The sequence below is a fragment of the Columba livia genome, chromosome 1 (assembly GCF_036013475.1).
Source record: "Columba livia isolate bColLiv1 breed racing homer chromosome 1, bColLiv1.pat.W.v2, whole genome shotgun sequence".
Classification (NCBI taxonomy): domain Eukaryota; kingdom Metazoa; phylum Chordata; class Aves; order Columbiformes; family Columbidae; genus Columba; species Columba livia.
The window spans coordinates 12,494,320-12,517,305 of NC_088602.1; the positions used below are offsets into that span (position 1 = coordinate 12,494,320).

A 22,986-nucleotide genomic window follows, 5' to 3' on the forward strand; every position below is an offset into this window, starting at 1 on the left:
CATATCAATGTGTCTGTGGACTTAACATTTTTTCCTACTTTACATTAAATATTGTGAGATATTTGATATTAAGATTGCAGGGACTGGAGAGATTTTTATGGATGTGTTTGTACAGTACAGCAGAGCCCGCAAACTGGTGGCAGCCTCAGTCAGTTTGGTGTAATGCACCATCAGGCGGAGTTACTTATTCAGATTCCAAAGGCAATGTAGCTGTGCTGCCTCAGTTCTGGCGTTTGTGCTGTTGTAACTGTACTGCTGATCCTAGAGATATTAGTGGGAGGGTGATTTAGCAACATCCTTCTTCCTCTGTTCTGCCACTCCTCTCCACTTGGGAAACATAGCTGAGGCCATGCCCCCCACCCCTACATAAAATATTAAATTTTCTTACACTTTCTGGCACTTCCATGCCAGCTTGGATCATAAATTTCCCCTTAGACTACCTAAGCAAGGCAAGGTCTGTACGAAGACACAACATCAGACCAGTTAGAATCACAGAATGTCCAAAGTTGGAAGGGACCCACAAGTATCATCAAGTCCAACTCCTGTCCCTGCACAGGACAACCCCACAGTTCACACCGTGTGTCTGAGGGTGTTGTCCAGTCTCTTCTTGAACACTGTCAGGCTCGGGGCCGTGACACCTCCCTGGGAGGTAGTGCACAGAATAGACAAGCTTTCAGGTGCAGGAGCCCAGTGGTGCTAGCAGTATACTAAACCAAACCCTTAATACTCTTGAGTTGTTGGGTTCCAAAAGGATAAGGTAAATCTAGAAATACATGAAAGCACTAGTTAATAAAAGGCATGGGGTCTTTTGAGTGTAATCTAATAAATCTGTTGAGAATTTTCAGCTGGTGACAGTAAACTGTTGCAAATGCATTTACACAGCACAATGCAGAATACTGTGGAGAGGTAGCTCCCAATGGGCTAGCTCAGGTGTGCATCACAGGCTTCATGGAACAAGTGACGGGACAAAAAAGGAATGAGGTATCCTGACTAATTAACCTCCAGAGCTGATCTCCCTCTTTCCCTCTGGATCTCTTGGTGGATGGGCCTCGTTAGCCCTGGTCACAGCACATGTGCTCCTTGCACTTGTGGTATTTTGGCTTGTATCCCATGTAACCCAGTGGAGAAGCAGGGTTTAGTGATACAAACCAGGATCTCTATTTTACTGCTTCTGAAACTGAAGGCGATTGTATCTCGACACAGATATTAAATTGTGCCCGTAGATATGCCTTGTATCTAGTATAATAATGAACTCCTATAATTTTTCTTGTTATTTTTGGTGGAATTGTTACTGGAGGGAGCAATACAGTCTGCAGCTCTAGCCATTATGGTTGCTTTTATGTCATAAGTTTTACAAAGCAAGCAATGAATATACAACAATAATATTTTGAATGCATATTTGTTGAGAAATTTTAATTTGTTTTATTGTGTTATGGCGGCTGTTATCCCTTCTTTTCCATTCATCTACAGTGTGTTTTTTTTTCTGGAGGCAATTCTCTTGGTTTGCTATAAGTGCTGCATGATTATATATAGTAGCTAGGTCTTTTTTCAGCATAGAACATCGTTTTGTGTTTGCTTGTTAAAATTAGTAACATCTATTGTGGAAAAAAATAACTATTTAATGATGGTTGTATCTCCTTTCACAGACTATAGATTTATCTAACAAAGAACACGGAAATTTCACAGCTTCCATTCCCAAACTGGAACATGAGAATGTTAGATTACAGAATAGTCTTGTTAAACTACAAAATGACACAGAAACATCGATACTGAGTCACATGGATTTATTTAGAGAAACAGAGAACAGCTGCCAAACCCATTCAAAGATGCAAGAAAAAGAAAAGAGGTAATATTTAGATTGTACACGTATATTAAATTTCCTGGAAGTTTTTTGGAAGCATCTAACTGGGCCAACCTGTTAGGCTTTTTTTCTGTTTCTGTTCATTTGGAACTCTCACCAACATAAATATCAGACCTAGTTAGTCTGTTTGTAAGAACTTCCTTCATGTTTCTGGGTGGCTAACTGAATTTGGCAATAAATGGAATCCCAGAAATGTTTGATCATTATTTCAATATTTGTCACACGAAACACAAAACTTTTATTTGCTGCTTAAGTTATTCTTAGTTCCAGGTTTTGCAAAACAGGACGGAATGTATTTTTACTGCCAAATAAAAACAAGACAAGGAAAGGATATAAAAACCAACATGAGAGGTAAACTGCTTCACAGGAAGTTATCTTAATAAGCAGTTTCAGCTACAACTCCTGCTGAAAAGCTTTGTGTCCCACCAGTTTAATTTGCTGGAAGTTTCATTAAATATATTTTAATGCCTTGTCTAGTTTTGGTGTTCTTGGGTGACCTGATTTTTAAAAGAAACATAATTTCAGATGCCCTGAATAAATCATTACTACAATAAACTCCTTGCTAGGAAAAAAATAGTGAGACTTAAGAATATGCAAACTCATAGAAAACATACTGTATTGATGATTTCCTTCTTAATTCCCTGTGTTCAGTGAAGCACTGAATTACATTCAAATATGTTATAATCATGGCATTGCATTAATAAAAAAATCAAACTCCCTGCTAAACCATATTTCACAGTACAGGAGAGTAAAAATTAAGAGGAATCTAAATATTTTGATCATTTGTAATAAAGAACTTACTCGATAGTGTGAATGTAAAACAGATTTGTGAAAGAAAGATTAAATAATTGGAGCTAAAATTGTACAGGTTAAAATTTCAAACTCATACATTCAGTCTTTGGCAAAATTTAAAGTGATTTTCTTTCTGCAAAATAGAAAGGCATCCCATTATATGTAGCTACGTTCCCTCCTGATTTTTGCTTTTAAATATGATGTTTTGTGTTGGAGGTGTTATTCATGTTTATGCAGATACATACATTATACATGTGTATGTACACGCATATATATGTATGTATATACATAATACACACACATAAATAGAAGTGGCAGGTATGGCTGTTTTTCTAAAGTTTCACATTATAGGTTTGGCTGAAACAAACATTTACAAACAAAGATACAGATTATTCTGCACATGGAGGTCTCATAATTTCACTGAAAATTGGTCAGCGCAATTTTTGCTCGTGCTTCCAGTCTTCTGAAGTGAGAAAAAGTAAGAAAAAGGATGACTTTTTCCTGTTTTCTCAGGAATTACACTTGCTGTACATGAGGAACTGGGATATGTCATTAATGAGAATTTAAGTGTAAGAGACAATAGAACTACGCATGTAATCTGCAGGATTGTGATTTCATAGCCATTGAAGATCAATGTTAAATCAAAACTGGGAGAGATAAACCAGGGAGAGCAAACCTCCCGCACAACAGAAATCTCAGCCACACTACTGAATACAATTTCTACTCTGATTCTAATTAATCTGATGAAACAGATACATTGAGCCTGGTTTTCAGGATCTAAAACATGCATTTGATTTCCTAAATTAAAAGCTTTTTAGCTAAATAAATACATACGCAGATTTCACATAAACGCGCAAATTCCACAAGTACTGCATGTACGGATCAGCAAACCAATCTTTGTAAGGCTGGACCCCCTCTGTACTCTCTGTTCCCAACACGGAACTACCTCAAGATTTTCTCAGAAAACTAAAATTTTCAGCCATCAAAAGTATGCAGATAAAGCAGGCAATTGATGTTGGCTGAGTTAAACTCTGGGGTATGTTTTATTTTATTGTGAGCATAAACCATGTTATTTCTATTTTAATTTGCAGTTCTGTTTCCATGGTAATTATCACACTGGAGAAAGGGGAAAAAAAGTAAAAAAAAATCTAGAAAACGTGGTGTTTGTGCAGGGAGGGAGCGTTGTGTTTTAAGTAGTAATTTTCAGAAGCTGTACTTTTTGTTATTCCTGTTTTCATTCAGTAGCCTTAAAAGGTTTGCAAAGTGAAAAAAAAGTCTTCAGCCAAGTATATTCTAGAATATGTTTCAGTCATGTCTCACAACCAGTACTATCGGAGGCATGGGCACAGTCATTAGATCGGAGACCTCTAGAGAAAATATAGGAAATTGCAGGAAATAGTATTGGTGATTTAGAACGAGGCGTGATTACTTCTTCCTTTCAGGACACAGTGAATTTCTAAATACTACAAAGTAAGATATGCAGGAGTGGCATCTTTTTGCTAAGAAAGTCTGTGGCCACATCACACCAATAACCACTTCACTGAATTACTGTTCTCATATATGATAATTGACTTCTCTAATTGCCATTTACATGAGCTTTCCCCACCCTCAAGATTTCAATCCTTTAGTTAGTCCTTGGCCACACACGGCTGATTTTCATTTTCACATGGTTGAGGAGGGCTTGTTCTGATGAAGCTGCTGTGTTTAGCCTGTTTCTTCCAAAATTAAAACATGCATGTGAGTTCCCAAATGAAAGGCTGCTTATTTACCATTAAAATACACATTAAATAGGTAATTGCTCAAGCCAAAGTTCAGTTTTATCATGTGGTAAAAGCAAAGGGTAAAGGCTAGGAGAGAATGCTTACTCAAGCATAGCTTCAAGGGTTTGTGTTGATAGTGAAATATCTGTCTTCAGGAGGTTCTCATGACCTTTTGGAGGTCCCACACTCCCAGTCACACTCACCACCATATCAGTTATTGTAATGGATAAACTGGAAGCTGTTAAAAGAGTCTCTGCAGGAAAACACAGTATCACAGTATCACAGTATCACAGTATGTTTGGGATTGGAAGGGACCTTGAAAGCTCATCCAGTCCAATCCCCCTGCCAGAGCAGGAACACCCAGATGAGGTTACACAGGAAGGTGTCCAGGTGGGTTTTGAATGTCTCCAGAGAAGGAGACTCCACAACCCCCCTGGGCAGCCTGTTCCAGTGTCTGTCACCCTCACTGAGAAGAAGTTTCTTCTCAAATTTAAGTGGAACCTGTTGTGTTCCAGTTTGAACCCATTACCCCTTGTCCTATCATTGGTTGTCACCGAGAAGAGCCTGGCTCCATCCTCGTGACACTCACCCTTTACGTATTTATAAACATTAATGAGGTCACCCCTCAGTCTCCTCCAAGCTAAAGAGCCCCAGCTCCCTCAGCCTTTCCTCATAAGGGAGATGCTCCACTCCCTCCATCATCTTTGTTCCCATTTTTAACCATTTTTTAAATCAAGCTGGCAGTCGCACTTGCAAGGCAAAACCAGCACAAATTCTGAAGACATTCTGATCATTAAAGACCTGTAGGGTTTTTTTCTCAAGACCAGGTATGTCAACTGGCCACAAGCTGCGTAAGGAATTTGTTTTGCGCCAGACGTCATTGATCGCATAGGGACCGGGCTGATTTTGTACATGAGTCTAGAGAAATTGATCCTGTCTATATAAATTCCATTTGTGAGGATATTGTTCTTTCACTCTTGTCCCATATGTCGCCATGTCAACAGTGATATTATTTTTGTGAAGTATGTGTATATGTTAAACGCTCTGTGACAGGAAATCCACTGAAATCTTAAGTTATTCAAAGGCAGTTATTTTGTACTTGCACTGCCAGTGTTAACAAATGGCCTTTTTTTTACAAATTTGCAGATATTTACCCACCTTTACATTTGTATTCAAACCAGACCTCTATTCTTAGATATTATTTTGAACTGAACTGGCAGAAATTTAAACCCCAACTGTGAAGTCCGTCAGAAGTGAAGGCATAGTATCCATATCAAAGCACCTAAATGTAGGTGTCATGTTTTTCCAAGATAGCAAACAGCCAAAGCAACCCTATGGATTACAGGAGGAAATGGAGTTTCTTTAAAAAATCAGTCCTTTTTTTCCAGAGGTGAGTGTCTGTTTTTACTATCTAAAAGCTACCATAACGGTAGTCACGCATGTCTGAAAATTCTGATCTTAGTGAAGTAAACTATAACATAACAGTAATAACTGTTATTAAATACATATAAATACATAGAGAAACAGTTACAGTATCACAGAATCGCAGAATGTCAGGGATTGGAAGGGACCTCAAAAGCTCATCCAGTCCAATCCCCCTGTCGGAGCAGGAACACCCACATGAGGTTACACAGGAACATGTCCAGGCAGGTTTTGAATGTCTCCAGAGAAGGAGACTCCACAACCCCCCTGGGCAGCCTGTTCCAGTGTCTGTCACCCTCACTGAGAAGAAGTTTCTTCTCAAATTTAAGTGGAACCTCCTGTGTTCCAGCTTGATCCCATTACCCCTTGTCCTATCATTGTTTGCCACTGAGAAGAGCCTGGCTCCATCCTCATGGCACTCACCCTTTATATATTTATAAGCATTAATAAGGTCACCCCTCAGTCTCCTCTTCTCCAAGCTAAAGAGCCCCAGCTCCCTCAGCCTTTCTTCATAAGGGAGATGCTCCACTCCCTTAATCATCTTCGTTGCCCTACACTGGACTCTCTCCAGCAGTTCCCTGTCCTTCTGGAACTGAGGGGCCCAGAACTGGACACAATATTCCAGGTGTGGTCTCACCAGGGCAGAGTAGAGGGGCAGGAGAACCTCTCTCGATCTACTAACCACCCCCCTTGTAATCCACCCCAGGATGCCATTGGCCTTCCTGGCCACAAGGGCACAGTGCTGGGGAAAACAAACAAACAAACAAACAAAAAACAGATCACATAGACTTCACTGTGGGTTTACAGGAGAAATTACTTCCAAAAAGGTCAGAACACAAGATGAAAAACAAATCTGTGATTTTATTATTCATGCCATCCATCTTCAGTTGTGGCAGATTTTTCACTGTGCCCTTCATACGAACATTAGATGGAATGGACTTTAAAATAGGGGGGATAAAAAAAGAAAAATGTGTTCTCCTGTGTCCAAAGAGCAAAGTGTATTTATTTAAAGAAAGGCATGAAAGAAAAGAGAAAACTCTGCCTTAAAAAGATGATTTAGAAAACTGGAAAATTCGGTGAATATTCTCAGAGAGTTTTATGTTAGTATGTATAATAATATTATAGCAATAATAATATTATACTATCATGCTTATAATTTGCTTTTCTGTAGCATTCAGAGTGTCTCAATCACTACTTCTTTTACAACCAGAGAAAAAGATGTTCTTCATTAGTTCTCTGAGTCGTTCTGCATGGTCCATTCATGGAGCGCTCAGTTTCACGTTTCAGGGCTTAGGCACAAGCAAGGTCCATTAAGACTGCACAGCCACTATCTCCCAACACCAAATGTCTAAATTAAGATTAGAAAATGATGGTGTGATCTTCCTGCAGAAAACACTGTCCTTTCCATGTGCTTGGCAAATTCTTTCTTTATTTGGGGGGAAAAGAAAAGCCTTTTCCTAGGATCTGAGCAGCACTGCATACTCCTTAATATTTATAATAAGTACGTTTTAGTGGGTGAGAACTTGATTTTTAAAAGCTTTTATAGCTGCATTTCAAAATAGTAAAGTGTTTTAGGATATTTGCCATGAGAGGATCTTCTTGAACAGCTATCATGTTTAAGTATATACCAGTTACCTCCAAAGACTAAAATTGTGATTTTATCATAAGCACAGACCTCAGTACAGTGACATTTTTTTCCTCAGTCAGCAACATTGCAACAGTAATGTAATAAAGTCTGACTTTTTTTTTTTGCATGTTTTGGTATATAATGCAAGTAAAGATACAATTGAAAATTAGTCTAATTCAGTAGACAAGCTACTCTTTAAATTCTCTGCTCTTATCAATGTGGTTTCAGAATTGTTCGGTTAACTGTCAGGAAAATAAGATGCTTTGAATGGAAGAAAATAGCTTTCTTTTTGTTTAAGGTGCTATTAACTGTAATAGTTTTGGCTTCACAGAGCTACAAATGAATACAAATAAATGCTTTCACATCCATTCTGATCACTGTAAGTGGGATACAAAAGTTATGGAACACCATAATAAAATACTTAAAAATTCTTTTGTGAGCATGAAGGTTTCACTTATTGTTACAAAAGCATGTTCTTGTACATTTTTTTAAAAAGTGTATTTAAAAAAATTCTCTATTTCTCCTGTTAATGTCCAATGTATTATCATTAAATCAATGGAGAAATTAGTAGCACAGTAAAAATGCAGGATCAAAGATTCCTGTACTATTTTTTTATTTAACTTATTTAAGCATTTATTCTAAATTCTAAGTATTTGAACACAGTTGTTTAAGGTGATATTAGATCAAAATTGGCTAATTACCCAACCACTAATAAAAGGGGTTTTTCCCATCTCACTTATAATTTCATATTTCATTCCCTCTATTTCTGTTGCTAAATTCACTCTAGTTCCCCTCATACTGAAGGCCAAGTTACACGACTGGAGAGTGCTCACATCGCTGCTCCCCCCAAAAAGCTAAACAGGTGGTAACCTTTGGAAATGGGTGGGTAACAAACACTTAAGGACTATTGGTATCTTCAATACCTGAAGCAAGTTTCTGTTTTATTTTTTGTCCTGCTACAGTTATAAGGCAAAGTTACTCAAGCTCCAGCGGAAGGGTTTAAATTAGTGTGATTTAAGTCGCAGCTGAAGCAGACAGCGAATGCACACTCAGGCATTTACAGTAACTTAGGTAAAAGGCTGGTAAATTGCTGCAACTTGGTAATGCTTAATCTTACACCCGACTTGATGTACAAACAAATAAGAGAAATAAAAAATAAATCTTAAAAAAACCCAAACCAAGCAAACAAACAAAAAAAAAGGCAAAAGAACCAAACCAAACAAAAACAAACCAAAAAAACCCAACACCAAAACAACAACCTTGGCTTTGCTGTGATAGCTTGGTTTTGACTAGCTTTCATACTTTCTTTTTTTTTTCTCTTTTAGAACTTTCCAAAAGGAAGATGAATGGGAAATGGAACGCCAACAGACTGCTATGTTCAGACCCAGTGGTTACCACAGAAACTGTAGTCCTGCTTTATATGGCCAACACAGTATCACTGGTTCAAAAAGTGATAGCACTTTATCTCCTTATGCACTTGACAGAGGTCATGAACAGAAAACAGATGATAAATCTCCATCACCACCAACAGGGTATCCTTTGGGCTTTGGTGGGCTGTTTCCTGAAAAGGGCAGAACAGGCAGCTTACTGAGCCCTGCTTACAATGCCGAAGAAAACAAATTATCTGTAAGTAACTGTTTTCCTGTAACACATATATTCTCAAAGATCCATCTGTGGACCAAATGCAGCCTTGGAGAAGCCAAAAATTAGATCACGCCTTTTATCCTTATTGTTTATATAGTGCCAGCCCAGCAAAAATAGAAATACCTCATCATAACGTAAATGCAGTTTTACTGGAGATTAAACTCCCCTACTGGGCCATACCTCTGTACTAATAATAATGGTGATAATTACTTGCTATTATGTGACTGTGAGAGAGATTTCTACATTTTAGCTCGTTGCCTTCTATATTGGGGTACTCTGCTTCACACTGCCTTCTGCAAGGGCACTCTGCTTTAAGCGTATTTCCATAATTCCTGCAAACTTACTGCCTTAAGTGCCGTTATACAAATCAAGTTTCTACAGCATTCGATTGATGGATGAAATTAGAGGAATTGCAGCAACTATTTTCTACATGTTAGCTATTGTATTTGAAAAGGAAAAGAAATGAAAAATGCTGCAATCCTTATTTTTTTTAAATGAAAGAGTAATAGTGCAGCATTCTTTCAGTCTTCATAGGCTGGAGATTACCAGCCTCCATGACAAGTGGGATAAATCCCATTTTGCTTAGGGCAACTTCTTGGGAAAAACTCTTCATATAATTCTTTGACTTTAGACTTCTCTTTAAATTTGAGCTTTATCTTCTTTCATAGTATCTTCTATTCCTCCTTAGGCCACCACTACAGGCCACTATTTTTACCATTTGAAAAGTTAGTGCTCATTTTCCAAACCCCAGACCGTGCAGCCACAACATCAGTAAATAACAGAACTGAGAGATTAGTGAGGGTTGGAGTGTGGCCATCTCTGTCCAGCTGTGACACGAGTATCTTTGTACCCAGGAGATCATGAACTGCAGGTGTGTGGCTCAGCCTGCAGAGAGAGCAGAGGGAAGACTTCAGCATTTACCAGAAGGATACAATGGGCAATTTTCTTGCCACTCATCACCTTAAGTAGGAGAGAAGAGGCATCATGACACCAACAATCATCTTCAAACAGCTTGTGGTTGTCATGCTCCAGAAATGGTCACACATCCTTTCCTTTTGGAGACGTGGCTGCTGCAAGACTTGTCTTCCCAGCCCAGAATGTCCCCGCAGCTGGACAGCACCACAGTGGTGACCCGCATGGGATGCAGGGACTGCAGTGCAGCCCTTCACTGAGCGTGGGCCTGGCAGCTGTGTCCCGGGAGTCAGAGAACAGAGAGAGCAGCACATAGTGCTGGGTGTTTGACTGCAGTTCCATTTTCTACTCTTGTGGTACTCTTCTACTCTTCACAGGAATTTTAAGTAAACGGCTGTTGCTTTCTCATGGTTTGGGAGTCTTCCTCTTGAAACTGCTAATTGTGAAAAGAGTTGTCTGAACGTTTTCAGAAGATTCTGATAAATACCAGTTCTCCTTCTCTCTTCTGTCAGAAGTGTCAGACAGAAACACCAGACCAGAAAGCTTCTGTTTCCAGCCAGCCCAGGGAAAATGTCCATTCTGAGACACTCCTGCAAGCTGCAGGGAAACTGTTTCCCAGCTGGCACTCAGGACAGGGTCGATGCCAAGACAGTTGACAAGATTATAAGGAAAACACTTTCCAGCTGGTGTGTGGGCAAAGTACATAATGAAACTATTAAGCAAGAGATAATTCTCATACAGTGTTTAAGTCCAACTCAGTGGCATTGAAGCAGGTACAGGTTCAGAAGATCTCCAAAATTAAATCAGCACTCAGACTGCCATTGGATACCACAGCTTTAGCGCCAAGATGATTCAACAGCCTGTTGCTCTAGAGCTCTGTGTTCAAATGGAAAGCCATTGCATTGGAGAGAAAGAGGAAAGAAAAGTACAATATGTTGTAAAAGGAGTTCTTTCAGGACTGATGTTTCACCTAAGTGAAATCTCCAGTATGTTCGAAACTTTTGAAGATGTTATAAAGGACCATTTTTCTGAAGAATATTTGTAGCACCAATTGAAAACATCGGAATTGCAGGTGATGTCCTGATACCTACCAGAATTACTCTGTTGGTATTTAGGGAAGAGAAAAATGTCTCTAAGGTTTTAGACAACGACTTCTATCTCTCCTCCCAGTAGAGAGTCTTCAGACAACTTTAGTAAATGTTCCACTGCAACTTCTGTCCTTTCATGTTCCTACGTAGAGGTTACATGTGTAGAAAAAGGCACTCTTGCCTTAGAGTAAACTAGAAAGCTTAGTTGAGATTCACTGGAAATTCCCATAACCCCAAAAATTCTTGTTTCAAGGCTTTTCAAGTCTATGGAGATACTCATTCTCTGAACAGCACTTCTCTTTCTGAAATAAACAACTTTAGAAAATAGGTGCCTGTTCCTTTCCCAGACTCTGGAAAGGCTATTCCATAGAACTGTCTGATGTCCAGCTTCAAGTTTAATCCTTCCCACAGAAAACAAATAGATAGATAGGTAGGCAGAATAAGCAATAAGATTATTTGCCCCTCCAGAATAGTCCATTTCTACACAATTTCTTTATTTCAGCTGGAGTAAGCAGTTATGTACATTGTGCTTCCCAGTGTGGATCATTAACTTGTAGCCACAAACACCTTCTTATGTTTCTCTTCAGATGATGGACAGTGTCTGCTCTTGCTTTCAAGACTTGGATAGACAAGAAAGGCTTAGGCTGTAGTAAGGAAAATTTAAATGTAGTTAAATTAGTTCTTGCTTAAGGAGAAGACTTATTTAGCACATATTTCATATGTGCAAATGTGCAGCTCCATGAGGTGCACTCCTCCATTTCCAGCAAATGATGAGACAAAAAAGAGATTCTCATTACTGGTCTACACCAAAGAAATTTGGGATCAACTGATACTGTAGAAATGAAAAACTAGAGTCCTTGTTGCCTAACTACTTAAACAAGTTAAATTGAAAACTTACCAATGAACCCATTTCTATCCAGCTCCAGTTAGAAAACCAAAAGATAAAGAAGTGTTATCTGAGGAAAAGAAATTCAGAACTGGGGACCATGAATCTCATCTGAGACGTGGATTAAAACAGTTTCTTTATGGTATTTCTTCCTCAGGCACTGAAAGTAAAGACAATAAAGAACATAGTGAAAGAACAGACCAGAGGCTAGGAAAGCAAAGCTTAGTTTGCTGACAAGAAATGTTGCCTTTTAGACCTGTTTAGATACAACGTTCTCTCTAAGCGCATAAAAACAGTGCATTAGGGACCTATCTAAAATGATAGTGATGTCTGACCCTCCAGTAAGGAGCTGTAGGGAACCATGATCTGCTTATTCTAAGTGATAAACATTCTTCTCTCAACTCTGAGAAAATGTCTCATCTGGAGTTTACAGTGTATTTCAAGAAAAAAAACACATCAAAGTATACTGGTTGAAGCAAAGGACACCAGCATTTTCTGATGATAGCTTGATCATAAGGCCAATATGTTTCTAATAACAAGTCAGCAACTGTAGACATTGTTATCATGAATCTCTGAGAATCTCTCATAACTTGATACAACATTTCTGAAGACTAGCAGTCGTGTAAATCTGCTGTCCATATGGAAAAGACCGACATGACTTTTTTTCTCTGTGTGATGACACCTATTAAACTCCTATTTCAGATTGGCATTTCCCCACTTTCTTACATTTCTCACTGGAATGATTTTATTTGCTCAGTATTGAATCAGTGATTTCACAGCTGGTATTCAGTAAGCGAAGCACATGCCAATTCTTTACGTAAAGCCTCCAAATCTGGTGTCTTCTTCATAATATAAAAGCCTTCCTCAAATAGTTCAAAATACTACTGCCAATTCTATCACTGAATCCAAATGTCACCAGGAGATATATCTGTGACCCAGCCCATGAAGGAATCAAGGTGCATGTAGCCACGGCATTCAAAATCTCGGGAACAACTCCACATATGTAAACAATGATGATTTGTGAATGGGAAATCACGTTGTGTTCATGAGGAAAAGTAGAAGGCAGGTGATCTTCCCCCCGGAGTTTCTCAGACATTGGAAAATTAACATTCTTTCTTATCCCTGCTAGTGCAGGGATTGACAGAAGAGTGTGCCGGCACAAGGTGGTCCAGCACCTTTGGGTTCCTTATTCCTACATGGCAAATGAAGTCACTTTTTCTTCCCTCCTGTGTTAAAACATTAACTTGGAGGGCCTGAGAAAAGAAAGATTCTGCTTTATCTGTGAATTTCATTTTAGGAACCCTATACATCAGAAAGCCTGCCTCACTCTAGAAGGATGGTATTACATTCAGGATTCATTTCCAGCTATTGCTTACTTGCTCTACTTTGAAAAGAAAAGGAGTTTCCTATAGGAAATCTCTCAATTTCATCTCAAGGTCTGCTGCAAAGAGTTTGAATAATATAATGCTATAAAGCATTTCTCTAGCTAGAATCTCTTGGCTGCTAAAGGGCAGTTTTAAACCAGGCTGAAAGCAAAGACCAAATCTGCCTCTAGTTGCTGGGGGAATAGGGAATACCCCATTCTGATACGACAGAATAAAAATTTACAGGTGCAATAGTATTGGCCTTTTCCACAAAACATCTGAATATTTAAATCATTTGAAGGCATTCCTATTTGATGTGCTGAGAGATAAACTCTCCTTTTTACATTCTAGGAAAAACAAACCCAGAGATTCTAGACTAAAACCGCAACCAGTTATTAAAACTATTAACATGTGGTTTAATCAAGATAATAAGTGTCAATCATCTTTCTCAATATATGATCATATAAAATGGAAAATTACCTTTCTCTTACTCAGTGTTACAGGTCCTATACTAAGTTTTTTCTCAGTTGACTTAAAAAAATTCATGCAATAAAATCGTATTTATCTCTACAAATAAACATTGAATTCATTTAAATAAGCATAATATCTCTAGGCAAAGAAAAATTGATTTGTATTTGCTTTGATAAATACATTCCAATGAATGCATCTTAAGTATTAGCAAAAAGAATTAACAGAAATTGCTACTTAAAAATTTAGAGCTTTTTCTGGCAAAGAATTATTCCTGTCCTTCGCTTTATACAACTCGGCATCCCATGACAGCCATTTGAAGACCAATTTTGATATGGGTTATCTCTCAGTCTACTCAGCTCATGAAATGGAAAGAAGATTTTTCAGTGAACTACTTGCAGCAAATAAAATTTAGTACATTCCCCAGAATATCAGGGCTTGAAGTTGATAGCACTGAAATGAGCTTAGGTTGGTTTTCTTCCTCTCCTCAGAAAGCAGCTCATCACAGAAGCAGAGATCTAATATTACACAGGCAATCAGCAGCACCCAACGCCGCTTATATTCTGTAATTCCAAAAAAACAGATTATCATCCTCTGTCCTGGTCTAAATTATACAAGTGATGAACATAACCTTTAACTGATCCAAAGATTTGGGAGGTTGTGAAGCAGCTAAATTCTGTCTAATGGGACATTTACATTTTAAATGCTGTGAATATCGCAGGTATTCAAACATCATGTTTACATCATGCTATTTAGGCACCTGAACGCCTTCAAAATGTATGCCCAAATTCATGTTTTCTTAGAGAAGTATGAAGTGCTATAGCATTATTAACTCCTATAAGTTGTTTTTTGCGAGTACGCAGCTGAGGAAAACATGCAGGCCGACCCAATGTGAGTGATAAAGCATGATTCAACTTTATTGCCCGAGATAGCGTGCATTTATACCAAATACCATAATTATGCATACTTGTCTCTATCTAATAGGCTAAGCACTAAAAGGTTACATTTACTTATTCCACCTACTTGGGTTTAGCTAGCTATGCGCATCCTGCATTCTTCTCACTCTTATCTCTTCAAGGATATCCTGACCCTGCCTTAGTTAGTACTTTTCCGTTCCCCCCTTTCCCACGGCCTAATAGACAAGCTAACTAAGGCCTACTTATGTCAACTAAAATGGGCTCTGCTCGTACAGTTGCTCAGTGGACTCATGTCCACCCTCCTTGAGCCAATCCCTGACAGTTTTTCAAATCTAAAATTTGATAATGCAAAAATGTTGTAGTACTTGCTGGTTTTTACTAATCATGGTTTTCTCTTCATTGCTCAGGCTCCCTCCGAGATGTCCTTCCTTGCAGCAACAGAAAAGTTCCTTCAAGAGGAAGAGAAGCACACAAGAGAGTTTGAAGAACTTTTAAATTCGCACCTTGAAGAACTCCAAAGACACTCTGAAAATACTCTAAAAAAATATGCCAGGATACAGCAAAACAGGCATAATTAAGCCAGCCACGCAATTAAGAAAATAAAACCAAGTAATCACCCATGAGTTTCGTAGAACTAAAATCAGGTAGCTGCTTAATATATTGAGGCACATCAGCAATAAGATGTATTTTTAACACCAAGGTTTCAATAAGATAATCATTATTAGACGGATTTAGGTGTATTGTAACTTGACTATATTACAAAACATCTTACTCTAAACATATTCTAAAATAGGCAGTTTGGTTTTGCATGGCTAAATTATGTGCAGCAGAGACCCTGTTGCAGCACTGTAAATTAAGAAGGATACTTTGAATTCTGTGATGTACGGAGGGCTAATAAGTGGAATTATTCCCTTGAAAATATAATCAGCCAAGAGTAATTCTCCAGATTGAACAGAACAAGAATAATAGGGGCCTTCAGCCATGTCATAGCTCATTGCATGAAGAGCTTATCTATGCTCTGCTTATTCTTGGCTACAGAAATAGCGCTTGGGACTCTTGAAATAAGGAGTTTGAGCTCTTTCTTTCTTATGCCCTAAGCCACTCAGGTCTGTGGGGGGAACCTGAAGAGGCAAAGCACACAGGGCCAATGCATTAGGAAAAGTGTGACCAGCAGGTTGTGGGAGGTTCTCCTGCCCCTCTACTCTGCCCTGGTGAGGCTGCATCTGGAGCACTGCGTCCAGTTCTGGGCACCCCAGTTTAAGAAGTCAGGGAATTACTGGAGGGAGACTAGTGGCGGGCTGTGAAGATGATTAGGGATCTGCAGCACCTTTCTTACGAGGAGAGACTGAGAGAGCTGGGTCTGTTCAGCTTGGAGAAGCTGAGAGGGATCTCGTCAGTGTTTATAAATATCTCAAGGGCGGGTGTCAAGAGGATGGACCAGACTCCTTTCAGTGGTGCACAATGACAGGATGAGGGGCAACAGGCACAGACTGAAGCACAGAAGGTTCCATCTAAACATGAGGAGAAACTTCTTTACTTTGAGGTGCCAGAGCCCTGGAACAGGCTGCCCAGAGAGGTTGTGGAGTCTCCTCTGGAGACATTCAAACCCACCTGGACACATTCCTGTGTGATCTGCTCTGGTGAACCTGCTTTAGCAGGTGGGTGGGACTGGATGATCTCCAGAGGTCCCTTCCAACCCCAACCATTCTGTGATTTTGTAGCCGCCTGTATTACCCCTTGTACGAGACCTATAGACTTCACCCAGGGCCAAGCCTGAGCTCAGATGCTTTACATGCTTCACATTAATACTTCACAATTTTTAAATCCTTTCTTCAGAAGCACCTGTTGTGATACTGATGTTTCAATACTATGTTGGCTCATTATTTCGCTACATTGGAATAGGGAAAAAAAACCTTTAACTTTAGACAACTTGCTTTAGGTAAGGGCGTAAATGGTTTGTATTTTTCTAGAACACACACAAAAACATTCTAAAACTGAACGGAGTTAATTCAGCTCCATGTGCTGAAAAACTGCATAATGTTGAGATTCTTTTTATTTGCAATTCATACTGAATTCTATTGCTGTGCAAGCGAAAGAGAAATTACAGACAGTGTTGATGAACCACCAATTTCAGTGAAAGAGATACTGAAGAAGTGCTTTCCAGCATATACTGTTGCCAACTTCCTGGAAAAATCTGGATAAAAATAATACCAGGCTGTCAAACAGCTCCAGTTTGTGAGTGAAAGAAGTCTCATTAATATTCAAGACCACAGCAAAAATGTAAATTGTTTTTGGAAGCTGTGTTTCCATTAAGAGAAAATACACTACATCACACTCGCACAAAATACCAAGATTTTAAATACCAGTTTGGCTCGGTTTGCAAGAAAATGAGTAATGAAAATGAGGCCATCAAAGAACCTTTTACAGGAAAATTCAGGAAAATCGCTAGACTCAGCTGAATAAAAAGATGGCGGAAGGACATCTGAACAAACTAAATATACATGCGTCCTCAGTTTAAGGGGAGATGCATCTGTGAGTTTTAAAGGAACTCATGAAGAAATTTAGGAACTTCTGGAAATGAAGCTAGAATTGAAGCTGGGAACTATCTGTAGAAGCAGAAAGACAACAAAATGTTGTTTTACAGAAGGGCAAGAGAAAAAAAACCTGGGATATTAGCCAGTTAGCCGGATTCTTTTGCCGCTGCAAGGTTTAAACATCCAAGACGGTATCCAGATCTTCAGAGAAATGTCTGAATCCAGCCCTGAGGATCCCTCTCACGATGCAGGTCTGTGCGATGATACAGAACAAATGATTGCAATTAGCAGAAAACTACTGAGATATTTTTTTTTCTAAAGCTTTTTAAGATCTGGCCAATATAGTAACTTTGGCTAATGAAACAAGAGAGTTAGATTCAGCCTGGCTTTTGTGTAACTCCATAAAATAAACTCCCCATGAAAAGCACTGGAAATTGCAAAATGCCTGGATCTGAGCAGCTGCTTGTTTACTGTTTCCTGCTCAGAGCATCTTATGCCACAAATGTCCTGAGACGTGGATCAAAGTGCCATTTTTTAGCACATACTTAACGGAAATGTCACCTTTCCCCAGCCAAAATCCACAGAAGTTCCTGATCTGACAATCCCCAATTTAAACAAGAGCCCATTGCTGCTAGATACAATCAGAGCCTGGTTCTGAATATTTAACTGTGTTAAAAGGTAGAAACTTGATTGAACTGGTGAGAGGCTTCCGAAGAAAAATACATATTGCTGTTGTTATCATGCCAAAAATAGTGTGTACAACATGTGCCACATTTGAAGTTATTTGGAAAACTTTTTAAAGAATGATGGACAGCAGAAATAATAAAATCTGAGAAATTATATATACCTTATGAACAGGGATTGGCGATGTATGTATATTGCCAGAAAAAAAGGAGTAATCAGAAGGGTCTAAGGCTATAAATGTCTGGAGGTACCAATAAACATGAAAAAAAATGAATTATTAATCATAAGTTCATTTGACAGGACAAGGTGCAATGTTGGGGAGCCACGGATTACCCAAAACATACAGCAAATTTCTATTCTACTTTGTGAACAGCTGGGCAATAGAAAATCCTTGCAAGCTGCTGGACTTCTCTTGTGATTTTTCAAAGCTTTACCAAAAGGCCTTTTTTTGGCTTCCAGTTGAAAGGCTTGTTGTAAATAAAAAGAACAACAGCTCAGGCTGCCACCAGCTTTTTTTGTAGAAGGAAAAACAGAGGTTGTGTACATACAGTTGCCAACATGTTTGATCGAGATGTAATTTTGAAATAGTTGGTGGTAAGAGCTGCCAGGTCACTGCTGGCCAAGGCACTTCCCAAAACTCACTGGGGCTGTCGGTGAAACGACAGTAAGCAACCAAAACCAATGAAAAGTGGCTTACATGAGTAAGTTGGGTATTTTGCACATTTTCATCCTGCCATTTCTTACTCTCTTCTTTTTTGCATGGGAAGTTCAGGCGTACAAGAACAGGAGAGTGTCAGAGAGACGTCGGGGACTCTCAACCACGCAGAGGAATGCAAACAGCACCAGCAAAACACTGCCAAAGGAACATAAAAATGGGCAAACATGAAAAATCACAGGTTTGCCGATGGGTGGCTTTAGCTTACCCAGGCAAAGGCTGATAGATCTCTGCTGTGATCAGAGACACTACAGAAAGCGCCTCACGCCCCAGCCTCACTGTCCTGGCTTTATCATAGTGCAACTGGTGGCAATTCCTGATTGAGCAGTGGTACAGTCACGTGCAGAATCAAGCCCACCACCACTTAATAATGCACAACTAGACTAAATATCACCGGTGGGAATGAGAAAGGAGTCATCAAGAGAGACTGGCTAATGAGCTGAGCCCCAGGTGGTCTCACATCTCTGGCATGTCACACCGGTCACCACAGTTTTATTTGTGCAGGGATGTGTTGATGTCCGTCTGTCCTGCTGCTTTCTGCCCGCGGGTCCCCCAGACACCAGCAGCTGCGAGGAGGCCGAGGGCACCCGAGGAAGGTCCTTTCCCTGCGTTCCACAGGTGATGGGGTTACATCTCCGTTTGCCTTCACAACCTAAAACAGGCAATTATATCATTCACATTCACTTTATTTTCCATTTAATTCTAAGCACAATAGGCATTCACTAGATTTTACACCAACTGCCTTGTGCTAGGGATGTTTTTTCTTGTCAGGCGCAGCAGTGTGCTGGGAAAATGCAGGTTAAAGACTGTTCACAGCAGAGCTCGTTCCAATTGCCCAAACCAATGCGGGAACCCTGTGTTGTTCTTTCCTCACTGTGGCGTTCAGATCTCAAAGTTCACTGTGTTTGAGTTACTATTTAATCACACGGACAGCCTCAAATCCATAAATAGGCTGTAATTTAACGTACTGCATCTAAATTTCTACCAGTGGGTTGAGCAACGCCCCTAGACGCAGCTACGCTGCGCTGCACTGTCCCTAAACCAACAAACCGATGGGTTTGTTCCTCTGATTTACTCTTAACCAAACTGCTGGGGGGGGTTTGGAACAGACTTTTCAAGAATGTGTTTGCCCAGTTACCTTACAAGAATATATTTGCATGGAAAGAACAGTCCTGACCCATCCCATCACTGAATTTCCTGCGACAGATGTAGGATTTGCTTGACTTGATGTGAACCCTTGTTCAATCCCAGCTGGAGCAAGAAATCCTACAGAAGTCCCAATTCTTGCTATCCCATGTAAGCACCGTAATGAGAAATTTTTTGATTGAAACTTTTTGATCAAATAAAGGTGGTGGGCAGAAGACAACATCAGCTACCAGCTCCATCTCTAGTGACTGTGAAGATGCTCGGCTGGGATGTGGACAGCAGGAATTTGCTGGTGCAGAGCGTGTGAAATGCAACTACCTGTTCTGGTAAGAACATCCTCCCGGTAAGAAACGTCTGTGTGACACAAGGCCAACACTGAGAATCAAAGCCCAGGCTCTAGTTCACACCTTCCAGAGCTCCAGGAGCATCCCAACCTGTACGTTCACTGTTTGGGCACTCAACAGAAATACTCTGGAAAAAGAATGGTGTGTTTCCTCTGCCGTGTGTATTTAAAAGCGCTGGTTTCTGAACATCAGGGTGTAAGTAAACATTTTCTTGTCAATGGATTGAACAGAAGACCGAGAGCCAATTGTTCTGAGCTCGAAAAAGATGTGTAGTTCTCCCACAAGGTCACGGGCGGTGTCGCTGGCTTCTCTCCTTGGGTTTGGGGAGCTGGGGCCATTTATAACACAGACAGACATTTACCCATCGTGAGAATACTTGACAGGATTCCATGATTTTTCTTAGCACTTTGATGGCATTTACAAAACTCCATTCAAAGCTTGATCTTTCAGTATTCGACTCAGATTAGATTTATGCTTAGAAAAACTGGGGTTTAAAAATTGTTTCTATAACATAATATATCAGAGGGCAATGACATGTTTTTAATGACTTCACCCAATAACGAGCACTCCTGGAAACTGTATCATAAGACACTGCCGAAGAAAGATCTCAGCATGAGTTTTCTGGCAAAACGCTTGCAATAAATCATTCAATTTTGCCCACAAGCTACTGTATGCTGGGAAAAGATTTGGAAGCCTATTTCTAAAATAATTCTGAAGGCAACTGACACTTGGAGTAATCCATACAGTTAAAAACCAGAGACACAGCTACACCTTTGGCTGAGAAGTTCACAGGAGCTGACGTTTGGGCAACTGCCATTAATTTACTTCCCAATAATTTCCCAGTGATTTTTGACAGTTTCTGTCTATGGAGGCTTCATAGCATTTCTCCAAATGTGCATTCTCACATCCTATACTAGCAAAAGAGAATTTGGTAGAAAATGTCAGAATCCAACTTCATTGTTTACTAGAGAAAAACACATTATTTAAACAAAACAAAAAAATCAAACTGTGAAAGCAATTCTATCTTCTACATAAGGACTAATTCAGAATGTGCAACAGTATTTTCCTCTCAATTAGCACTCAGTAAAATTGCACATTTCAGGGAAATGAATTACACAATGCCTCTTATTAGCATTAAGCTGTACATTCATATTAATAAACATTTGGGTCTGAAGATGATTTTTGAAAGCTTAAGAATTTGCAGATGTCAAGAGACATAAGGAAAAGCAGCAGAAATGAAACATCTCATTAGAGAAGTAATCTTAAATATTACCTAACCCAGCTGACCTTTCACCTCGTTAGCTGTTATCAGCCAGTTAATTGCTCCTGTGTGTTGCAGACCCAGCTCTTGCAGAAAATGAAGGGAAAAACACCTCACGTAAGGACTCTCTGCTGTTTCAGGGAACACTTTCTGAATTACGAAGTTATGGCTTGGGCTGATATGAAAGCCCTACAGGTGGAACGAACTGGAATAAATCCGATCCTCAGAGATGGGAAAGTCACAGGGACCTTGTTAGAGCTCTCAGAAAGTACCAGAGAATGAGCTGGGACAGGAAACCCTTGGTTAAGAATCCATGGAAGAGGAAGATGAGGAAGAGGAACCCATGGAAGAGATTAATGGAAAAATTGCTGCTATTCTAGATGCTGCAGACACGAAGTACCATGCAGAACACACACACTGAAACCACACACTTCTGTTCACTGCCTTGGGCACAGATTTAATTCAAGTTGAACATCCCCTTTCAAAAAAGGGCAACTGGGAGAGCTCCACAGCAGCCAGCCCTGACTGAGGATAAACAGACAGGACAGAAAGAATCTGGTGGCTGGGAGAGCAGAATCAGCTGGGAGACAACAGAGCAATTACTTTTAGAGATGCAGCATTTCAGACCTCTCCAGCTGAAGGGAGTGGTTCTTAGTACCAAAGCGCGGGTGATTTTCTGTCTCGGCGGGCACAGGGGCTCTACAGCCGCCCTGTGCTGAGCACTGGGTGGGTGAGCTGAGCGCTCTCCTGGGCACACCGCCACAATCACCCCGGCTGGGCAGCTTGTTGTGCATGAATCCCAACTACGTTGCAAGTTGGGGGGGAAAGGCCAACCTAACAGTTCATCCGAACTCTTATTAGCAAATTTTGTATTTCAAAAACATCTTAGCCTGCAGATCCAGTTCAATTCTAGGCACTGCGGACACCGGTGGCACAGGAAAGGTTGCGAGCAGCAGCCATCCCCGCAACACTGGGTGTCTGTCCCCTTCACAGAATCACAGAATGTCAGGGATTGGAAGGGACCTCAAAAGCTCATCCAGTCCAATCCCCCTGCCAGAGCAGGAACACCCAGATGAGGTTACACAGGAAGGTGTCCAGGCGGGTTTTGAATGTCTCCAGAGAAGGAGACTCCACAACCTCCCTGGGCAGCCTGTTCCAGTGTCTGTCACCCTCACTGAGAAGTTTCTTCTTAAATTTAAATGGAACTTCCCGTGTTCCAGTTTGTATCCATTGCCCCTTGTCCTACCGTTGGTTGTCACCGAGAAGAGCCTGGCTCCATCCTGTGACACTCACCCTTTCCATATTTATAAACATTAATGAGGTCACCCCTCAGTCTCCTCTTCTCCAAGCTAAAGAGACCCAGCTCCCTCAGCCTTGCAAACCAGCTGGTTTGCAGCTGGCCATGGACTCACCCCTCTTTGGGAACACCTTGGGCAAAGTCCACCGCAGGGAATTGCCTTCGCTTGCCTGGAACGGTTCTTTTGCAGCGCAGCATGGGTCAGCGGTACCTTCTGCACAGCAACACCACAGAGGGGTAACGCAGGAACCCAGCGATCTCCCT

General features: G+C 40.2%; 1 protein-coding gene across 4 annotated transcripts in view; it reads left to right on the top strand.

The window, feature by feature from the left end:
* Nucleotides 1-18,359, top strand: part of DEUP1 (deuterosome assembly protein 1) — a 50,137-nt gene extending 31,778 nt beyond the window's left edge. For all 4 annotated transcript variants that reach the window (XM_065037879.1, XM_065038019.1, XM_065038095.1 and 1 more), the window contains 3 exons: nucleotides 1,647-1,846; nucleotides 8,788-9,088; nucleotides 15,149-18,359. In XM_065037879.1, the coding sequence (XP_064893951.1) occupies nucleotides 1,647-1,846; nucleotides 8,788-9,088; nucleotides 15,149-15,319 (672 nt within the window). In that variant the 3' untranslated portion in view covers nucleotides 15,320-18,359. The remainder of the gene's footprint in view (nucleotides 1-1,646; nucleotides 1,847-8,787; nucleotides 9,089-15,148) is intronic.
* Nucleotides 18,360-22,986: the final 4,627 nt, after the last annotated feature.